Below are 19,150 nucleotides of genomic sequence, written 5' to 3'. Positions count from 1 at the left end.
ACCTTAAAAATATTTGATAGCCAATACTGGCGTTAGCTAGAAAAGTTCTATCGATAGCCGGGTATTATCAATAAGGTTTCTTTAAAACATTTACCACAATTCTTGTGAGCGCTGACACACACCCACTGACCGCGTCCCTCGTCGCCAAATCTTGGGCATAAATTAAGTAGAATTCTTCACTTATCGCTGGAGAGCATCAAGAACCACGTCGCTCTTAAGTCGTGGTAAATACAGCACACGTCTTTATCAACGCCGCACTTTCAAACGGAAGGCGCTTCTGCTGACGTGGTTAATGCAATTAGTTTCCACGCGTTAAACTATTAAACAATCAATTAAAGAGATGCTGACGAAGGCGCTTATCCTGTTCGGCCTGCTGGCCTTGGCCCAAGGTTACAGCTTCACCTCTCGCGAGGTCAAGTGTCACGGTAAGGAGAATACACACATAACAGCGCGTCAGCAACAGGCGGCTGTGCACTTGTTGGCCCTGGGAGCCCGGATAATTGAGGTTCCATGAATTACAGTGTGCAAGGCCGTGGTTACGGAACTGGAGGAGGCCATTGCCAAGGAGGACCCCCACAAGATGGCCGATGTCAGTGGATTCCGGCTGGACGCACAGGGAAATTCGATCAGCAAGAAAGTTCGCCTGGTGAAATCTGAGATGTTCCTTACCGAACTGATGGAGAAGATCTGTAAGTAATTATAACCATATGGTACGGAAAAGCATTGAGGCTTGATACAGAGCAGTCTAATCTGAAAACATTTGGCGTTAGTCAAAAGTTTTACCTTCGAGCGTTCAATGAGCTAAGATAGTTGTATGTGGTATTCTATTAATAATAACACTTTGCTTATCATTCTTAATTTTTCCCCGTTCTAAGGCGAAAAAATGGAAGACTACTTGAAGGCAACCTACAAGAGCAACGGGAAATTCACACTCCTCAAGATGATCATCAACGGTCAGATGAACCCCGACTCCTCGTTGGTTGACTTTGTGCAAGATGGCGATCTTAACAAAAGCCTGGGGCACTTCTGCAACGAAGTATTGGAGGACAACGATGAGATCTTCGTTAAAGCCTTCCAGGCAGAAGAGCTCGGCAACGATTTGGACATCAAGATCTGCTCAGAACAAGCGAGCTACTGCGACGAGTCGCCGGTCCAGGAGGAGTATGACTTTGATGGCAAAGAGGAGCTGTAGCTTGTCCCAGTGAAAGCTTAGTTAATTAACGAATTTCCTTGATCACCGCCAGTGGAGGTCTTTGTACTGATATTTCGAACGAAAACTATGTTTAGCTAATGTAAAGAAAACCATGCCAAGTGTTACAAAGTATGTACGACAATAAATTCCATGTGCAATGTATTTTTATTAATTTATTAACGATTGTTCTGTCATTTTGGGATTACTAATCCTTGCTGTAAAGCAAACATTAATAACGATACGATTTTATTGGATTACTCAGATTACTTACGGATCCTCGGTTACATTACGAAGCATCTGATGGCGAATCACTAGGAACGGAGCCCCAAAGCCCACGACCCCCGCAATTAGGTAAAACAGTGTGAAACGCATTGGACTATCCAAGCCAAAGGGTAAATTCTGTGAGGGAAATTGTAAGTTCTTAGAATGGTTAGCTGCGTGTTGACCTTGGGTTAACTACCGCCCCAGGAGAGCCGCCTGGATATCCACTGCCATAACGCATCAGCGGACCGCTAAACTTGCCAATTGGATTACGAAGTGTGGGCCACATGAGTAAATTTTAATCCGTTTGTTGAGACGGGAATAAGAAATTATTTGTTTGCTTGCGCGTGAGAAGTTACTCCCAGATTTCTAGCGAGCGAATGAAAGTACTGGCTTTTGAAAAAATTGCCTGACATATCTTTATAGGCACGCCTACTAAGGGAACCCTTTAAACTTCACCATTATTACAATATTGCTTGCAGTTGGCAATTGTAATGAATATTTTTGCGTTTACATCGGTTTCAGACGTCGTTCTACCAAGTCCATGTTATTTACGAGCTATCTCACTCACAAAACATTGATACTAACAGCTTTAAAAATGTGGATGCATACAAAACTGATGTTCCGTCTTGCCAGCTTTTAAAGAAAACATCCACCAATCGGTTCTACGGTTACGGGTAACTTTATTTCGTTTCCACTTTTTACTTAAATTTAAGCTGTAACACACTGTTATGGCCTACCGGCCAACTTAGCAGATAAAGCTACATCTGAAAAGTGAATAGTTTATTAAAATGCAAACCAAATATAGCCAATAAACTAACCTTACATTTGTTGTTGCTGTCGTCAGGGGAGCACCTTACTTCTTGAGCAGCTGGTGCCTGACGATCAGGAAGGGTGATCCGAAGCCCAAGACACAGCCGATGGTGAACAGGGCGGTGATGCGGTACTTGTTCGTCAGCCCGAAGGGAAGATTCTGCAGTAGAATAATGTGTTTTCCGGCGTTAGAATTGATTTTCATCCTAATCCTATGCGGGTCGTGCAAATTATGTAACCCGCAATGGGCCCATTTTTCCGGACTCACCTCTCCGGGAACTCCGCCGTGTCCGCTAAAGCGAACCATCGACTGGGAAAAGTTGCGTGCAATCACACTGCTGCGGCCCAACATCTTGCAATTCGACTTATTTAATAATAATTCCAGAAAAATAAAGTTCGCAGTGGGTGCGCAGAATAGAGATGACAAATGGTCGATAGCTGCAGCTCTGCTTTACGTTACGTTAACAGTTAATGCGGCTTCTGTTAACATTGCCTATCAGGCTTCACAAAGAATACATTTTATTTTCAAAAATAAAATTGTACAATTTAATATAAGAATTTCCTAAGTATCGCTTGGGTAACATTTATACGGCTTAAATACTTCGTAGGTATTTTGTTTTATTTATTTTATATTTTTATAGTTACTAGTGGGCAGGATACTCCCAAGTACTCTCATTATTCATTCATTGCCAGTACTTATTAGTTCATTTAGTGGTATCAAATACCTATATGTACATACATATATCACCTCAAAGGTACTTATGGGAACCTCTTACGAGCAACATTGGTACTTCAAAAACACCACTTGGGTACCCAGGTGTACTACAGACCTATTTTCAGACCTTAAACCAAATCCCAATTCAGTTACAATCCTTAGCCGAAAAAAGAAACTCAACTTTAAAAAAAATTGAGCCGTTTTTTAAATGACAATTTAAACAAGTTCCGGATGCTAGCAAACTAATTTAAATTCTTAACTGGTCCTAATAACAATTAAATTTTACTCTTTTATTTCCTAAATGACTGCCGTCCTTAATGTCCCGTACACAGTATTTTAAATATACACAATTTTTTTAAGTTTCCTCTTAAAGTAGAGACCCTAAAACAATTTTAGAAATATTTTCGCTTTATATAAAATAAATATATATAACAGTGTCGTGTTTTTATTTTGACGTTGAGTAAATAAAATTTAAACGTAAACTATTTATATATATATTTGAAATAATTTTAAATTAATAATTATAAAAGGCATTTTAATTAAGAGTATTTTTTCAAATATAGTAACTAAAAACATCTTTTATATTACCGTTTATTTGCTTGCAACTTACGCTTACGTGAATTATTGTTAATTTATAATAACGACCGAGTTTGACACGGTATAAGGGGTATTCGATCTATCTGTTCAGGGGCTTAACAGACACTAAGCGCTCTGTTATCCGAGTATCTTGTCAAAAACTATCGGTTAATAGGGCCATCGCTGGCCCCACCGAACACGCCGAGCGTCCATCTCTATTGCGTTTCGAATATTTCATTTATACGCACAGGTACGGTAGACTCGATCCGAACAGGCAAACGTTCGAAATTATTGCACAAAATTATAAGTAAACGCCCCGCGCGCATCCCACCGCCCATATTGGGTACCTCGTTGTTTCGGTGGTTCCCTGAAATACCGGAAAAGTGTCTGTTAATCGTGAAGTTTTCCCAATGAAGCACTGAATCAGAACGACCGACAGCAACAACAACGCAACAGAAAAGAGTGGATAAAGAAAAAAGACAGCAAGATGCTAGAACCGCCGAAATTCATCGAGAATGATTGCTATAACGGCAGCCGGACCTTCACTTGGCTGGCGGATATGGTGGGCCTCTCCGTGGACTTGGTGAGTTTACACAAAACCTCGACTCCCTGGTTCTTAAGACCCCTCCTCCCCTACCGTTATCTTTCGAAACGGGTGTGTGCACGTGTGCGTGTGTATACGCGTGTTGTGTGCCAATCATACGGGATAAAAGCCGCTGAGCAAATCTCTCTCTCCCTGAGAACAATGCACTTCTTGAAGGACAGAGCTGGGATTTCCTTCCGGGAAATATGCAAAACTTACCTGGCAACGGGAGGTAAATAGATTCCATGCCGGTTGCCCAAACAAAGATTTAGTTTACAGTGAACGATCCATGTGTTGAACCTTCTAACATAAGAGACTATCTGAAAATGTATTTATTATAATATATAGATGCAAACATTTAATACGAGAAATACGAGTTTATTTGCAAATCATGAGAATACAAACTTTAAGCGGTGATATTTTTACAATCACATGTAAATATGAATTAGCTTTAATTGTTTACGTTAATGATAGCGCAATGAAGTTCGGCGATTCAAACGATTGATATACTTGGCAGCTAATCGCATCTGGCAAGTGCTTTATATTTTACCCACTTTGTAGTTTTTCTAATTTAATTTAGACATCTTGAATTATATGATGACCTTATCAGCTGACAAGAATTATCTACCAGTGGAATTTTCCAGCCCGCAAGCGGTCTAGCGTGAAATTTTGAAATTACTATTGTTGCGACTGACGCACCGTTGATTTCGCTAAATTTAAAATGCTTTGCATCACTTAATAGTGCGGTACTAGAGGGGGGCACTGATTAATCTCTTCGCAGAGAGTGTCGCACAGGCACACTTACTGCCCCCTCTCTCCTGTAACCCCCCTTTTTGTGCACCATTCATTTGGCGCAATGTAATTTGCATAACTGCAGCTGGCATATAGAAATGTTATTCATAGCAAGGCATTTTCTGGCCCAAATCAAGCGACATACACGTACGTAATCGTCACATTTTTCAATTCCGATGACCTAATGCCAACTTCCGATGCAAGGAAAGCACAACTAACGGAAAATCAGTGGGATTTCGCCATCGGGCCATTGTCTCTATCAATAGTCGCACTAAATTCAATTTTACTTGGCTCAAACTACAAACCTCTCTCCATCCCAGATAATTGAATTTTTAGCGCTTCTTTTGTTTGCAAACAAATATCAACAGCTTGTCTTTGTGTTGGTAAACGGATTTCTTGTTATTCCGACTCAGCTGATGTAGACCGCATGAGTCAGCCAGTCTGTCGAGCAAAAAACAGTAAACGCAGCAAAACAGAGGTACTTTAGGAGGGTATAGCAATAAAAACAAAAACAAAATCACTACATTATTATAATACATTTTACCAATCCAGCTATCAAAATGAGTTTTCTTAGGGTGTGAATAAGAAAGAAGATTTAAATACAAACGTTCACTGTGGGATTTGTTTGTGGCTTTTTATTGCGCTAATTCGAAGCGAAGGCCGCAGCACGCAACTGCGCAAATGCCGGTGAATTGGCCAATTGTTCCGTGGGATCGCCCCATGCTTAAGGCACCTACATATCCATAAAGTACTTGGATAGTACAACGATGTGCTCAATAGCAACGTACGAGGCCTTAATGGCCAAAGATGCATTCCCGGCCGGTCACTTGCGGTTTATTCTCAACAGTTTGCTCAGCCTTCCACTCGCAATCTTGAGTTTTCCTCCCACGCCTCACGCTTTCTTCGTACACTTGGCGTCGCGTTGATAGCACCTTTCACAGTAGTCATTTTTTAAATTAATGTAATGTATAAAACATTGTTCATTTATTATTTGCAAAAAAAATTTTCTTATCCCCAATTTTTCAAAACCCTTTATAAGGATTCGGTATTTTATTTTGAAGGCTCTTATCAATAATATTCCCACCGCTGTTGTAATACATATGTACATTTGTGGTACGATATTTTTATTAATAAACATCAATAAACAACTCGTTGCTATTTTGCTTGTTTTACTAGCTTATAGATATGTACATATAATTTTTATTGTATATACTTATTTCCCAACTTTTGCGTTGCCGTGGAGGTTTTTAACCAGTTCGCGCGATAGCTTGAAAATATCAATTGAAACTGTTGTGTATTAGACTTTGTATGAGCTAATAAAAAGGTATTATATATGTATAAATGTACATAAACAAATACATATGTACATATGTACATGATGATAAAGGGAGAGCAGAGACTAGGCCGCCACCCTCCCCACAGGCGTTATATGCATTATATTATTATTATTATTATATCTACGACCTTGAGTTTGGGTGTCGCAATTGTTTGAACTCGTTGCTTCTGTGCTCGTCGTCTGTTTTGTGCGCTCTTCGCAATGTTTTCTGCTTTTGACAGCTGTTTGGCGCCTCTAACGGTTGTTGGCATACCCTTCACTTTTTATGCTGACGGGTCTATTGGCTGCAGAAAAAAAGAAGTCTAAAATGTTTTACGATGAAGTAATCGTTTTATTTATGTGCGTTTGTTTTGGTTGGCTGTTTCTCAGGCGATTTTCATATCTTGGCATTCTTGACTCATTTCGCCATTCGTCTTTGTTTTGACTTTTGCTTTTATCGTGCGTTCGCTTGGGTATATCTCTTGGCGTTTCTTTTATTGTTTTATTTATACCGATCACGCCACTTTTTTCGTTTCGCGCATTGCCACCCCCTTCTTTTCCCAATTGCCCCCTGCCTTGCCTATTTTCGCCATCCAACTTACAATATTTGGCAATGGAAACACACCATGCTAATTAAATGATTTATGATTTGTTTGCACTCACACTGCACGTGTGTTTATTCAAATGTTTGGTGGCATTCCTGGTGGAGCCAGCTCACATCGCAATTGATTGATGAGACCACCCGTTTATATGTACTTTACTCATAATGTATAACCAATTTTTTTTAACATAAAAAGTACACTTTAAAACTATGGCAAGCTGTAGCACTGCTATTATATAAATTATAATTTGATTTCAAACGCGGTAAACTGCATATTAAAGTCGTCCCAGCTATAACTAACGCCTTCTGTGACATCAAACAGTTTAATGGCGCTCTTCTGGGTAAAGTGGGGGCAAAGTCAAGAAACTTAAGCGCAGCTTCGTAGCCAAGGAACCGCAGCGAACAATGGCAGACGAGTACCCTGCCCACAAATTGCTGGCGCTGCGAACCATATTGCATTGTTACCGGCCGGAACTATGGCACCGTCTTATCTCGACGAGCAGACAACTATCTCCTCATAGTAGCGAAAATAATGCATCCGAACGGAAGATGAAGGGCTGGGTCCACATATTTGATTTTAAACTGTTTGCCCTCCCAACAGACAATATTTGCCGTGTTCATTTGTCGCAAGTATGAAGTGTCCTGTAATGTGCAAGGAGAAGCACTTGGCAAATTGGGATGCCCATTGTAACCTCACCTTGAGCGCAGTGCACAGAGACATGACCATTGCATTCCATGAAAACTGGCTGTGCCGAAACCGTTTTTTCATTAACAAACCAAAACCAAAGCTGGGAAGACGTCGTAACCTCTTTTCTGTACTTGTCCCAAACGTCTTCCATTGAAGTAAAAATAGTTTATAAAACGACAAGTATTATTGCATATTTACCAAGAACATACATTTTCATTTTGGCCAATTCTTAATTATAAAACAAATTCTTTAACAACAAGTTGCTCACCCACTTGTTTCCCTTTTTTGGCTTAGATCCATTATTCTTGAGCAAGATTTTCCTTTCGGTTGCCCCATTGTGCGCTTGTGTTTTAGCCATATAGCTTGGATTGAGGTAAGAAAGAACCGGTTTTGGACAGCAGCAATGCGAAGCCACTTATTGCGCATGAGGTATTCGAATGATGATTACAACATGCGTCTGAGTGGGAAAACTGCTCTTTTGGTGGCTATTCTTCCTACCAAAGTGATTAACCTTGAATCGATTTGATATCCAAAGTCTTACTTTGATTGTCATTCGAGCCGTGTAAATTGACGCACTTTATTGTTCTGCTTGACTTATCAAGCGATATCAAAAATCGTTTCAGGGTCTCCTTTGTTTTTGACCCGTGGCATGATGGTGGCTTGGGAGACGTGGCCCCTTTGTGGGCGCTATTTCCCCATTGACAAAGAAAGGCAGATAAAGTATGTACGAGTGTATCTAGACTAGTACGTGTTATCGGTAAAACACTGAAGTGTGCCTGTCCATTATGAAATTCGACAGAGGAACACCTAATATTCTACAAAACGTGGAAATATTGTATCGGAAATGAGAATTAAGATCACTTTGTGTGCTTTACATTAGTCTTAAATAAAAAATGAAAAACATTAAGATAACGCGTACAAAAAGCAGCTTAGAAAATTCCAGGTTTCCATAAAATGATTTTTTAATATGATTGTTTATTCAACCACGGTTACATTGTTACTTTTGCTGACTGCACTTTGCAAATTGGTCAAAAGTTATCTGGAAAATGTGTAACTTGTAACTCGGTAGCCAAGAACATTTCCACCCTTTACGGGTCGGGTACTCCTATAAAAAGAAGCTGCAGGTGGGTCAGTTGTCAGAGCACCGAAGCGAAAGCGGTAAAGTAGCCAACTGCAGTTAGTTATCCTTTTGCGCCTCCCGAAATATACGATGAATCTGTGTAAGTGTCCCGGTGAATTGTCTTGAAGGAGCCGTAGCTAAAGCTTTCCCTTGCAGCAAGCCTCTTTCTTTTGGCCCTCGTGGCATCAGTCGCTATTGGCGCTGGATCTGCCCACAGAATAAACAGGCCCGAACAGGAGCCCCCAAAGGAGTCGTGCCAGGTTACCACCACAAGCCCGCCGTGTGAGACGACCACTCCACCATGTGCTAGGGAAACCACGACAACAACGTGTTCCCCTACTACCACAACAACCACAACGTGTTCCCCAACTACCACGACTACAACAACAACTACGACAACAACCACAACTACGACAACAACCACAACTACGACAACAACAACCACCACCACAACTACGACAACAACGACATGTTCCCCAACAACAACAACTACCACCACAACAACAACAACGACGACGACAACGACATGTTCCCCAACAACAACAACAAGTACCACAACAACAACAACAACGACGACGACCACTACGACAACCACGACGACAACAACAACCACGACGACGACAACAACAACCACCACCACGACGACAACAACAACCACCACCACGACAACGTGTACTCCAACGACGACAACAACCACTACGACCACCACGACAACAACAACGACGACGACAACAACTACTACTACGACAACCACGACGACAACAACCACAACAACAACATCCTGCGAAACAACAACGACTGAGTCTCCAGAACAACCCCCCTGTGAGCCCAACGAGCCGTCAACTCCTACTCCATCACCACCCTCTCCCTGTGAGCCCAACGAGCCGTCAACTCCCACTCCAGCCCCACCTTCACCATGTGAGCCTAATGAAACGACAACTCCGCCACCTTCACCTTGTGAGACGACCACCACTACGACAACAACCACAACAACCACGACCACCACGACAACAACTACAACCACTACGACCACCACGACAACAACTACGACGACTACCACCACAACGACAACGTGTACTCCAACGACGACAACAACCACTACGACCACCACGACAACAACAACGACTACAACCACCACAACAACAACGACGACGACGACAACAACTACTACTACGACAACCACGACGACAACAACCACAACAACAACATCCTGCGAAACAACAACGACTGAGTCTCCAGAACAACCCCCCTGTGAACCCAACGAGCCGTCAACGCCCACTCCATCACCACCCTCTCCCTGTGAGCCCAACGAGCTATCAACTCCTACTCCAGCCCCACCTTCACCATGTGAGCCTAATGAAACGACAACTCCGCCACCATCACCTTGTGAGACAACCACCACTACAACAACGACGACCACCACAACAACAACGACGACCACCACAACTACGACCACCACAACAACAACGACGACTACCACAACAACGACGACCATCACAACTACGACCACCACAACAACAACGACGACCACCACTACAACAACGACGACAACCACCACAACAACAACACCCTGTGAAACAACAACGACGACAACCACCACAACAACAACACCCTGTGAAACAACAACGACTGAGGCTTCAGAACAACCCCCCTGTGAGCCCAACGAGCCGTCAACTCCCACTCCATCTCCACCTTCTCCCTGTGAGCCCAACGAGACGACAACTCCGCCTCCTTCACCTTGTGAGACGACAACAACCACGACCACCACAACAACAACCACGACTACCACAACAACAACCACGACCACCACAACAACAACCACGACTACCACAACAACAACCACGACTACCACAACAACAACCACGACCACCACAACTACAACATGTATACCACCAACAACAACCACTATTCCCCAACAGCCACCGTGCGAACCAACAACCACACCAACACCCCCTCCCTGTGCTCGCAAGACCACCACCACCCCACCTCCGTGCGAAGAGACAACGACACCTGCCTGCGACACTAAGAGTGATCAGAGTGGTCTAGCTCAATTGATTCCCAAGCCAATTAAGGATCTCTTTGCTGATTCGAGCACCAGCACCAAAGCGACCATCCCGATCGGATCCAGTGGCATGTGCGCTGGTCGCGCGGACGGAAGTATAGTCCAGGACCCGAATCATTGCAGGAGGTACTATGAATGCCGCGCTGGACGTCGGCTGTTGCGCAAGTGCCGCGCCGGTCTGTGGTACGATTCAGAGGCAGGAGAGTGCCTTCCACGTAGCCAGGTGTTGAACTGCCCGGCTCAACGTAACTGAAATTTTTTAGCCGACTCGACGCAACTGGAATGGTTTCAGAGATTGTATTGCAACTTTTATCCGTAGCCAACAGTAACCTACTACTCAATAGACAGCATATAAATTTCACAGCAAATGATATTTCGTCTTTAAATTTTCATTCAAAACCCCAATTTAAATATTTTCAGTTCAGCTAATCAGTAAAAATTACACTTATTCCAAATCATCTAATGAAATTATTGAAACTGAATAGTTCCAAACAAAATCGATGAATTTCTTTAAGAACTTCCATAAATGTGGATTGCTTTTCAAAAACTTATATGTAAATCACACTTCATTCTATAAGGTGATTTTGTGATAACATGTAACAAATAGTTAAGAAACCGTCCTATTCCTGAGAAAAAGTGTTCGGGTTAAATAATGTTGTCGTTTAACTGAAGTAGTTTAATCGGCACATGAAACATTGTTAACGCTTGACTTGATTAAAGGTCATTGACTTTTCACTTCTGCCAATCAAATTGTTCATTAATGATTGTGATTACGTATAGCCTACTTATTATTTGATTTGTTCTCTACCATACTGGTGAGCACCGAGCGGAGAAGGTATGTGTGTACACGGCTACTCGTATTTAAATAATAGCACAATGTTGTGTGTACGGCAAACAATTCGTTATTGATAAGAATGACACGAATCTGGATTCGCTGTCGCATCCGCTTTCGATGATTATGTTGTCCACGAATAGCCCCCGAATGGCTGTTGTCTGAACTCCCGCCCTAGACCATTATTTCTTATCGCACCTTTTCGAGGACACTTGAATATGCGTTTCACAGAATGGAAATCAATTTGAAAGTGTCGAGCAATTGATATCAATTAAACTGCACCCACAGGGGGCTCATTGCATATTCATTGGCACGGGACTCGGGACATGTGCGAAAAAAGCAAACTAGCGAAAAACACCACCAAAACACCAAAAAAACTCTTCAATGACAAAAGCAGGCAAAGGTCATGTTTTGCAGAGATCCGTTCGGGGTTCCTGTAAATTTGCATCGGAAAAGAAACCAAGGCCGCTGGGGTGGAGGAAAACGAACATTGATCACAACGCGTGATCGTGATCGGCAATCGCCATGATCAAGTGCGACGGTTGACAAGCACTTGTGGCCGCAATTCTCTCGGACTGGCTGTTGGTTGGCCTGGGAGGTAATGAGTGGGGGATGCCATTCTCGCATTACAATTGAAAATCTAGCCAGGCACGTGCCGGCTGCATGTGCTCTGCTTTTGCGGATGGGTCCAAAGATCTTGTGTTGCCTTAAAAATTTTATTTATAGATATAAATTATTTAATGCTATTCAGGTTCTTTCAATTAGTTTCTGCAAGCTTGTCTGTTTTGATATATTTACGATGCTTGGTGGAAAAACATTGTCTCATCCCGCTCCGAACTATTTTCAGGTAAACTTTTTGATTTGCCAAATATCTGCTCTCTTCCTGGCCTCGCTATTCCGGTCGACGCTGCATCCTTCGAAGGTTTCCAGCAAATTGCGCCACACATTCGCCCTATCGATTGGCCTGGCCTTCGGCTACTTTTGCTTTGGTCAGCAGGCAATCCACATTGCCGGATTGCCGGCAATATGTTACATCGTCATCCGCACGCAAGATCCACGCATTGTCCAAAGGTAATTACAAAATTGGAAAGTCGTAGCCTGTGACTTAATATTTGACATTTTAGAGCCGTCCTGCTGGTAGCCATGTGTTATCTGCTGTGCGTACACTTGATGCGCCAGCTTTACGACTACGGATCCTATGCCCTGGACATAACCGGGCCCCTGATGATCATCACTCAGAAGGTAACCAGCCTGGCGTTCAGCATTCACGATGGCTTTGTGCGGGGCGATGAGGTAAGTGTGCATAAGGTGACAATCATGAGTCCTAACTCATTTTCTCCTCCTGGCAGGAACTCACCAAGGCGCAGCAGTACCATGCCATCCGCAAAATGCCCTCCGCTTTGGAGTACTTCTCCTACGTGTGGCACTTTCAAAGCATCCTAGCCGGTCCTCTCGTTTTCTACAAGGATTATATCGAATTCGTTGAAGGCTACAATTTGCTGAGCACTCCACCAGGCAATGTAAGTTTAATGGCGACACCTGACTTTCTTATAACCACCGCAGTAATTTAATTAGCTGTGTGTAGGTATGTGAGTTAAGTACTCGACCTCACTTCTCGTCTTGTTTATATGAGTATAGTCTTGACGCTCTTTATTCTCAATTCAGGAAATGAAAAAATATTGCACTGAATCCACCTTTTATGAAAGCATATCTTTTTTTTAGGGAAATCTCGACAACAGTAAGAGAGAAGTAGTGCTGGAACCTTCGCCTAATAAGGCGGTAATACGTAAAGTAGTTGGCAGTCTTGTGTGCGCTTTCATCTTCATGAAGTTTGTGAAAATATATCCCGTGAAAGACATGAAGGAGGATGACTTTATGAACAATACCAGCATGATCTACAAGTACTGGTACGCCATGATGGCTACCACCTGCATACGCTTTAAGTATTATCACGCCTGGCTCCTAGCGGATGCCATATGCAACAACTCAGGTCTAGGTTTCACCGGCTACGATAAGGATGGCAATTCCAAGTGGGACCTGATATCTAACATCAATGTGCTGTCGTTCGAGGTGGGAAATGAAGCATAATGAAGCATTATTTAATTATATTAAAACTATTCTTTGCTGTGATCCTAGTTTTCAACGAACATGCGCGATGCCATCAACAACTGGAACTGCGGCACCAACCGCTGGCTGCGAACGCTTGTCTATGAACGGGTGCCCAAGCAGTACGGCACGCTCCTTACCTTCGCCCTCAGCGCCGTCTGGCACGGCTTCTATCCGGGCTACTACCTGACCTTCGCCACCGGCGCTGTCGTTGTGACGGCTGCGCGCACCGGCCGGCGACTCTTCCGTCATCGCTTCCAGAGCACGCAGGTCACGCGAATGTTCTACGACATCCTCACCTGCCTAATCACACGAATCGTACTGGGCTACGCCACATTCCCATTCGTTCTGCTTGAATTTATGGTAAGTTTGATTTGGGAATTCGAATATGATGTCGATGAAATAGAAAGGAAACATGCAAATATTTCATAGGAGAGATATGCGCTTAATTGTGTTGTATTTTGAATATCAATTGAATGCATTAGGATTTAACTCATTGAATCTAAGAATTTTTTTATTTGACATTCGGCAAAACAATGTGGGTAACCACAGACTTGAAGCAAAACTAGATTCATAGATTTAAAACTAGATTTATTGTATACGGTTGAAATAAATTCAAAATTTTTTAATAAGTTCAGGGCACTAATAAAAAAGTTTAATATTAAGGGAATAATGGCTAAACATTTTTTCATTAATTACTTGCAGGATATTTCTTCTATTTCTTAGCATAAACATGAATCCACTCAGTCTACATTAAATTATATTTATTTAAAGGTCACATATTAACCGACTTCACGTTTTCGCTTTACAGGGCAGCATCAAATTGTACCTGAGATTTTATTTGTGCCTTCACATCATTTCACTAGTGACCATATTTATTTTACCCAAGTTTATACGCGGCGAACGCCGGCTTCGGACGTCGAATGGCAACGGAAACGTGCGCTTGTCGGGCAGCGGCAATACCAAGGATGCTGTGACCACTAGTTTGGAGTCTACAGCAGCCTTAACCGCTGGCAATGATCTCAACGAGGATAAAGAGGAGGATAAACACGCTCAATGTAAAGTCCACACGCCCACACACCAGCAGCCAGCTGCTGGCCCACACAAAACAACCGTAGAACAACCAACCGAGCAACCAAACAATGTAAATCTTCGATCACGCCCACAGCAGCAGCAGCCACATCTCGAAAAGAAGGCAATGCCCACATGCGCCCGGGACGCCGTTAGTGTTCCCCATGACCAATGCGAGATGGATCAGTTGTCCAGCAAGCTTAAGGAAAAGATCGAGGCGGAGACCAAAAACATAGAGGAGTTTATTGATAAGACTGTTACCGAAACCGTGAGCGGCATTGTAGAGTTCAAGAACGACCTGATGCGGGACATCGAGTTCCCCAAGCTAAAGCTACCCGGCAGCAACGGCGCAATTTCTTTGGACTCTTCAAATGGCGGTGGGCTGCGAAAGCGCAACATATCCTCTGTCCATGACAATGGCACAGATCCTGGCCATGCTATCACTGACCTCCATCCTCCTCTCGAGGAGAACGGCGCCGCCTTTCTAAAGAAGGAGATCGAGGTAATCAACGCGGTGGTGCAACAAGCAGTGCCGGCAGTGCTTAGCAACGGTCATGCAAAATAGTAGCATTGGCCAGCAAGTGTGAGGAGATCGAACAAAACAACGAGGACGAGGGTGGAACGGCAGGGATTGGAAGCAGTCAGGGGCCAAAATGGGTGCTCCATATCTGATTAATTGATTAATATATATACTGCGAGATTTATCCAATGCGCACACGATATTCGCACACTACAAACAATTGCAACAACTTTTTGGTTTCTTATTTAATAAATTGTTTTCGTTGACAATCCTGAAGTAAAGAAATTGTTTACCCTAATGCAAGTGTTTAGGACGGCTGATTATTTAAGAAAAAACTAAAATACACTAACATAATCGATATGTTCATCAGCAGCTAATACCCTTGTTTAAATGTGCACAAAGTCTCTAATTGTTGTTGAAAGTCTATATACATTTGTAGTTGTTTGTTTGTTAATATCCCACGGCCTGATACGAACAGTGCGTTTAAACCAAACCCGACACATATCCGCTAGATTAATAAAAACCCTGAAAAAGTTGAGATAATCGACAGATATGTATGCATGTCGAGTACCAGACAAGGGAAGGCTTTTTCATGAGTTTATTAAAAAAAAACCCCCGAACAAGAAAACTAAAAACGCACTGTTTGAGTCACGACTTTTATCGAAAACTAATCCATATATATGTGTGTAAGCCTGCATATGTTAAAATGTTTACCATATAGTCTATGTGCGAACAACTAAATCAATTTTCCAGTATGATTACTATTGTAGTTCAAATCCCGCCCGAAGGAACAACAACGTGACAAGTAGAACCAATGATATCACCTTCAATCTAAAAACAAAAGTCAACCAAATCCTAACTTTAGACTGAAGCTATTGACATTTACTAAGCAAACAAAAAGCAAAAGATAAAAGTTAGTTAGTAAGCCGTCGAGTTGATTTTGATATTAAATTTAAACCAATTTTTGTACAAGTGCGTAAGAGTGTCTGGACGGGAGTACCGGCGTGCTCCCCATTTATATATCGTTTCCAAACCGGCTTATTAGCTGGCTCTTTTTTAAATGTTCGTGTCCTCCACTTGTGGCTTCCTACTCCGTAGCTCTTAAGCATGGTCTTTATATAACCTTTTTGTTTTACCTATTAATTTGTTAAATCCAATAAACGATTTTTCCAGAAATCCTTACACGTAATCGATATATTTTTATATTTATTGTAATAACGAGTCGGAAACCAAACCACTCGTGACCGAAATCTCAGAGCACATTCGTTTTGAAGTCGTAGTTTTCTCCTGGAAATGCGCCGGAGAAAATTTCGACAGGCACAAATCACTAAGGTGTTAATCAGTCCAGTCGCCTAAGATATACAAAACCAATTTGATCATTGATATTCGAAAAATAAATCGTATATGTGTAATTTACTTTGAATTTACTGGTGTCCTTCGAAAATGGATTATTTATGTAATGGACTTTTAGGGGATATATACATATATGATCAAAGCTGTCACCTCCGTCCATCGCCTCAATGATGCGAAATTGGAAGTTCATAATCTTTATGTGTATATCGGTGGAATGCGACGGGAAAAGTCAGCAATAGCTTGCAGAACCGGGCACTCGATGCAAGCAGATAGGATGCGAGTGTAGCAGCGGTATCCGTTCATTATATTCACACATTTAACTTCAATTTCGAAAGGTGGTTTTCAATCATACAGCTTAGCTATTTTTAAATCAATAACCACTGCAATTGGAAGCATTCGAAACGGCAATCTTTATTCAATTATTCAACATATAATTCAACTCCGACAAAGCATGTCTTTGGCAATGATCAACAGTGCACCATTTGACCTTTCAATATGGAATCCCTAGAAGAATTATTTACGAATTAATTTAGGTTTGTACGTTTGTGATGTCGAGGTGGTTAAATTAAGGCCAAATTGAATGCCAACTATTTTAGACCTTATATTTTGTTTATAAAACTATCTCATTAGATTTCAACTGGTCTTTTATGGTGCATTTATGAGGGAGCTTATATACCCTTGCAGTAATTTAACTTAATAAAAGTTAAAAAAAAAAAATTTATACCAAATAGGAAATAATGTATGTTCACAAACAATGAATGAATTTAATGAATGAAAAACCCCAACTTTATATGGTTAATAAACTGGAGCTTTAAAACGTTTTATGACGGAAATCCGTATATATTTTTATATTTGCGTAAGGTTATGGACGCTCTTTCAAATATTTACATACATCTTTTTATTAATATGGCCATTTAATGGTCATTGATAGGCTTAAAGCTAAAAAGCGATCACCACGAAACCCCTTACACATGAAAGATCCAGTTAGCTGGGCTCTTGTGTATTAACATTTTATGAACATTTTTAAAATGTTCCTATTAAAAACTTAAAAAAATCTCTGTTTTAATTATTCTCAAAATTCGAGACTACCGCTTATCTTATAGAAGTCATCCTCGGCGCGCGATTTTAATACGCACAGATGCACAGCCTGGGACTGGGCTACTCCAAAATCGAAGTCTCCAAAGCGCTTGAGGATCTCGCGGGCGTCAAAGCTGTTGCCAGACTTATTTGCCTCATTGCGGTAGCGGTTGTTCATCACGGTCATGTGCAGTTTAACGGATTCACGTTCAATATTATCTGCAGCACACAGTCCTGTAGTCTGAAAGTGGGCCAGACACTGATCCGCAAACTTTTGCAGATCCGGAGACTCAATGCGGGCATACAGAATGCGAGTGGAGCTTGGATCGTCGTTCATTATCTCCAGGCCCTTAACTTTAATTTCGAAAGGTGTTTTTAGGCCATCCAGTAAACGACGACATGATTCCAAATTCTTGAGGGCTTCTTGGCGTTCATTGTCATCTAGCAGCACATAGACGCCTACGGTAAGATGGATGCAGCACTCTGGAATGAAAAGCTCCGCATCGATGCCTGGCAACTCGGCCTCCAAAATGCATTTCTAGGAAAATTGGAAATAAGTTTTTACACAACTAGATTTTAGCTCATACCTTTAGTTCCGTAAAACGCTCCTTGACTTCTCCAGAGTTCAAAGCCACGGCCAAAAAGTGTGTCGGTTTCATTTTTTTTCGTAAAGAGGTTACAAGATGCTGGATTTGTCGCAGTGCAGCGCATATTTGACTGCGTTGCTTGGCCTTGATAGTCACTTCGTTTGACCTATCGTTCGGACGCGGAACAAAGATCTCTGTACGGGTCTCTTCCTCTATGCGGCGCTTCGTAGATCCTTTCATGCCAATTAGTCCACCGTAAAATGATCTGCAAGGATATGTGTCAAAGATATCGTCAGCAGTACCTTGTATTCAACCCACTTGGACACATGAATGGAAAGACTAAAATCGCCATTTGCTGACTCCGTAATACATTTCAAAGCCGCATCGTCCTCGTAATCATCATCATCACCATAAAGATCTGGAAAGAAGTGGTCAATGTGTATAATTAAAAATCTACAATATCCACTTACCCTGCTCTTCGTAGGTTTTGTATTCTAGTTTAGCTTGTTTGTTTTGTCCATTCCACTTGTCGCCACCGAAGTCGTCGTGAACAACGTTGACTCTATAGCGCCGCATCTGGCTCATCTTTTGGACAGGAGGCGTTAACACTTCGCGACTCATGGTGATCAAAAATATTTAGGACGCTTTTATAATTACGGCGAAATCAAATGTACTTCAATGAAAGAACGACAAGCCGGGAATGACTACTATGCACTTTGGTATATTAGAAAACACTTTAAAAAATACTAGATACGAATAAATAATAGTGATGACAGCTACTTATTTAAGTATTAAAAACGTTTATTTGTTTAAAATAATTGTTCTTCAAATTATAACAAAATATACACATTATTTTATACCAATCATTATATAGAGCTGGGGTACG

General features: G+C 41.8%; 6 protein-coding genes and 1 long non-coding RNA gene across 8 annotated transcripts; 3 read left to right on the top strand and 4 right to left on the bottom strand.

Annotated features, from left to right (window-relative positions):
* The first annotated feature begins 88 nt into the window (after positions 1-88).
* On the top strand, positions 89-1,354 carry LOC6620880 (protein seele). Its single transcript, XM_032715836.1, has 3 exons — positions 89-425; positions 522-689; positions 876-1,354. Exons 1-3 carry the CDS (start codon positions 341-343, stop codon positions 1,190-1,192), a joined length of 570 nt encoding a protein of 189 aa, XP_032571727.1. The 5' UTR covers positions 89-340; the 3' UTR covers positions 1,193-1,354.
* On the bottom strand, positions 1,353-2,006 carry LOC116800495 (cytochrome c oxidase subunit 7C, mitochondrial). The gene is made up of 3 exons (XM_032715837.1): positions 1,653-2,006; positions 1,464-1,591; positions 1,353-1,407 (listed from the first exon to the last, which is right to left on the bottom strand). Exons 1-3 carry the CDS (start codon positions 1,740-1,742, stop codon positions 1,398-1,400), a joined length of 228 nt encoding a protein of 75 aa, XP_032571728.1. The 5' UTR covers positions 1,743-2,006; the 3' UTR covers positions 1,353-1,397.
* A 110-nt stretch (positions 2,007-2,116) lies between these two features.
* On the bottom strand, positions 2,117-2,703 carry LOC6620881 (cytochrome c oxidase subunit 7C, mitochondrial). Of its 2 annotated transcripts, none has more exons than XM_032715838.1 (3): positions 2,535-2,703; positions 2,275-2,426; positions 2,117-2,220 (listed from the first exon to the last, which is right to left on the bottom strand). In XM_032715838.1, exons 1-2 carry the CDS (start codon positions 2,616-2,618, stop codon positions 2,310-2,312), a joined length of 201 nt encoding a protein of 66 aa, XP_032571729.1. In that variant the 5' UTR covers positions 2,619-2,703; the 3' UTR covers positions 2,117-2,220; positions 2,275-2,309. The 2 variants fall into 2 exon arrangements, with proteins under 2 accessions (XP_032571729.1, XP_002045078.1); XM_002045042.2 differs by having other exon boundaries at positions 2,280-2,426.
* A 1,084-nt stretch (positions 2,704-3,787) lies between these two features.
* Positions 3,788-16,436, top strand: LOC6608446 (lysophospholipid acyltransferase 1). The gene is made up of 7 exons (XM_032715832.1): positions 3,788-4,140; positions 12,398-12,621; positions 12,675-12,843; positions 12,900-13,070; positions 13,273-13,620; positions 13,687-14,019; positions 14,468-16,436. Exons 1-7 carry the CDS (start codon positions 4,045-4,047, stop codon positions 15,290-15,292), a joined length of 2,166 nt encoding a protein of 721 aa, XP_032571723.1. The 5' UTR covers positions 3,788-4,044; the 3' UTR covers positions 15,293-16,436.
* On the bottom strand, positions 4,126-4,761 carry LOC116800496. Its single transcript, XR_004361431.1, has 3 exons — positions 4,546-4,761; positions 4,360-4,460; positions 4,126-4,293 (listed from the first exon to the last, which is right to left on the bottom strand). It is a non-coding gene; the product is annotated as an uncharacterized LOC116800496 (long non-coding RNA).
* On the top strand, positions 8,514-11,463 carry LOC116800494 (mucin-2). The gene is made up of 2 exons (XM_032715831.1): positions 8,514-8,756; positions 8,813-11,463. Exons 1-2 carry the CDS (start codon positions 8,747-8,749, stop codon positions 10,969-10,971), a joined length of 2,169 nt encoding a protein of 722 aa, XP_032571722.1. The 5' UTR covers positions 8,514-8,746; the 3' UTR covers positions 10,972-11,463.
* Positions 16,437-17,186: 750 nt separating the features above from the next.
* LOC6608445 (activating signal cointegrator 1 complex subunit 1) lies at positions 17,187-18,978 on the bottom strand. Its single transcript, XM_002033143.2, has 4 exons — positions 18,735-18,978; positions 18,583-18,682; positions 18,265-18,529; positions 17,187-18,215 (listed from the first exon to the last, which is right to left on the bottom strand). The coding sequence occupies exons 1-4, from the start codon at positions 18,883-18,885 to the stop codon at positions 17,673-17,675; spliced, it is 1,059 nt and encodes a 352-aa protein (XP_002033179.1). The 5' UTR covers positions 18,886-18,978; the 3' UTR covers positions 17,187-17,672.
* Positions 18,979-19,150: the final 172 nt, after the last annotated feature.

Source organism: Drosophila sechellia, chromosome 2R (assembly GCF_004382195.2).
Source record: "Drosophila sechellia strain sech25 chromosome 2R, ASM438219v1, whole genome shotgun sequence".
Lineage (NCBI taxonomy): Eukaryota > Metazoa > Arthropoda > Insecta > Diptera > Drosophilidae > Drosophila > Drosophila sechellia.
Note: the sequence above shows the minus strand (reverse complement) of the source record. Positions and strands in the feature narration are given on the sequence as shown.

Bases quoted from the DNA above. Each gene is read 5' to 3' on its own strand.
- LOC6608445 (XM_002033143.2), bottom strand. From the start codon at position 18,885: ATGAGTCGCGAAGTGTTAACGCCTCCTGTCCAAAAGATGAGCCAGATG. The intron at 18,683-18,734 runs GTAAGTGGATAT...ACTTCTTTCCAG, and splicing joins CAAAACCTACGAAGAGCAGG to ATCTTTATGGTGATGATGAT. The intron at 18,530-18,582 runs GTGGGTTGAATA...ATATCCTTGCAG, and splicing joins CTTTCCATTCATGTGTCCAA to ATCATTTTACGGTGGACTAA.
- LOC116800495 (XM_032715837.1), bottom strand. From the start codon at position 1,742: ATGTGGCCCACACTTCGTAATCCAATTGGCAAGTTTAGCGGTCCGCTG. The intron at 1,592-1,652 runs GTAGTTAACCCA...TTTCCCTCACAG, and splicing joins CAGGCGGCTCTCCTGGGGCG to AATTTACCCTTTGGCTTGGA.
- LOC6620881 (XM_032715838.1), bottom strand. From the start codon at position 2,618: ATGTTGGGCCGCAGCAGTGTGATTGCACGCAACTTTTCCCAGTCGATG. The intron at 2,427-2,534 runs GTGAGTCCGGAA...ATTCTACTGCAG, and splicing joins ACGGCGGAGTTCCCGGAGAG to AATCTTCCCTTCGGGCTGAC.
- LOC6620880 (XM_032715836.1), top strand. From the start codon at position 341: ATGCTGACGAAGGCGCTTATCCTGTTCGGCCTGCTGGCCTTGGCCCAA. The intron at 426-521 runs GTAAGGAGAATA...CATGAATTACAG, and splicing joins TCGCGAGGTCAAGTGTCACG to TGTGCAAGGCCGTGGTTACG. The intron at 690-875 runs GTAAGTAATTAT...CCCCGTTCTAAG, and splicing joins CGAACTGATGGAGAAGATCT to GCGAAAAAATGGAAGACTAC.
- LOC6608446 (XM_032715832.1), top strand. From the start codon at position 4,045: ATGCTAGAACCGCCGAAATTCATCGAGAATGATTGCTATAACGGCAGC. The intron at 12,844-12,899 runs GTAAGTGTGCAT...TCCTCCTGGCAG, and splicing joins GCTTTGTGCGGGGCGATGAG to GAACTCACCAAGGCGCAGCA. The intron at 13,071-13,272 runs GTAAGTTTAATG...TCTTTTTTTTAG, and splicing joins TGAGCACTCCACCAGGCAAT to GGAAATCTCGACAACAGTAA.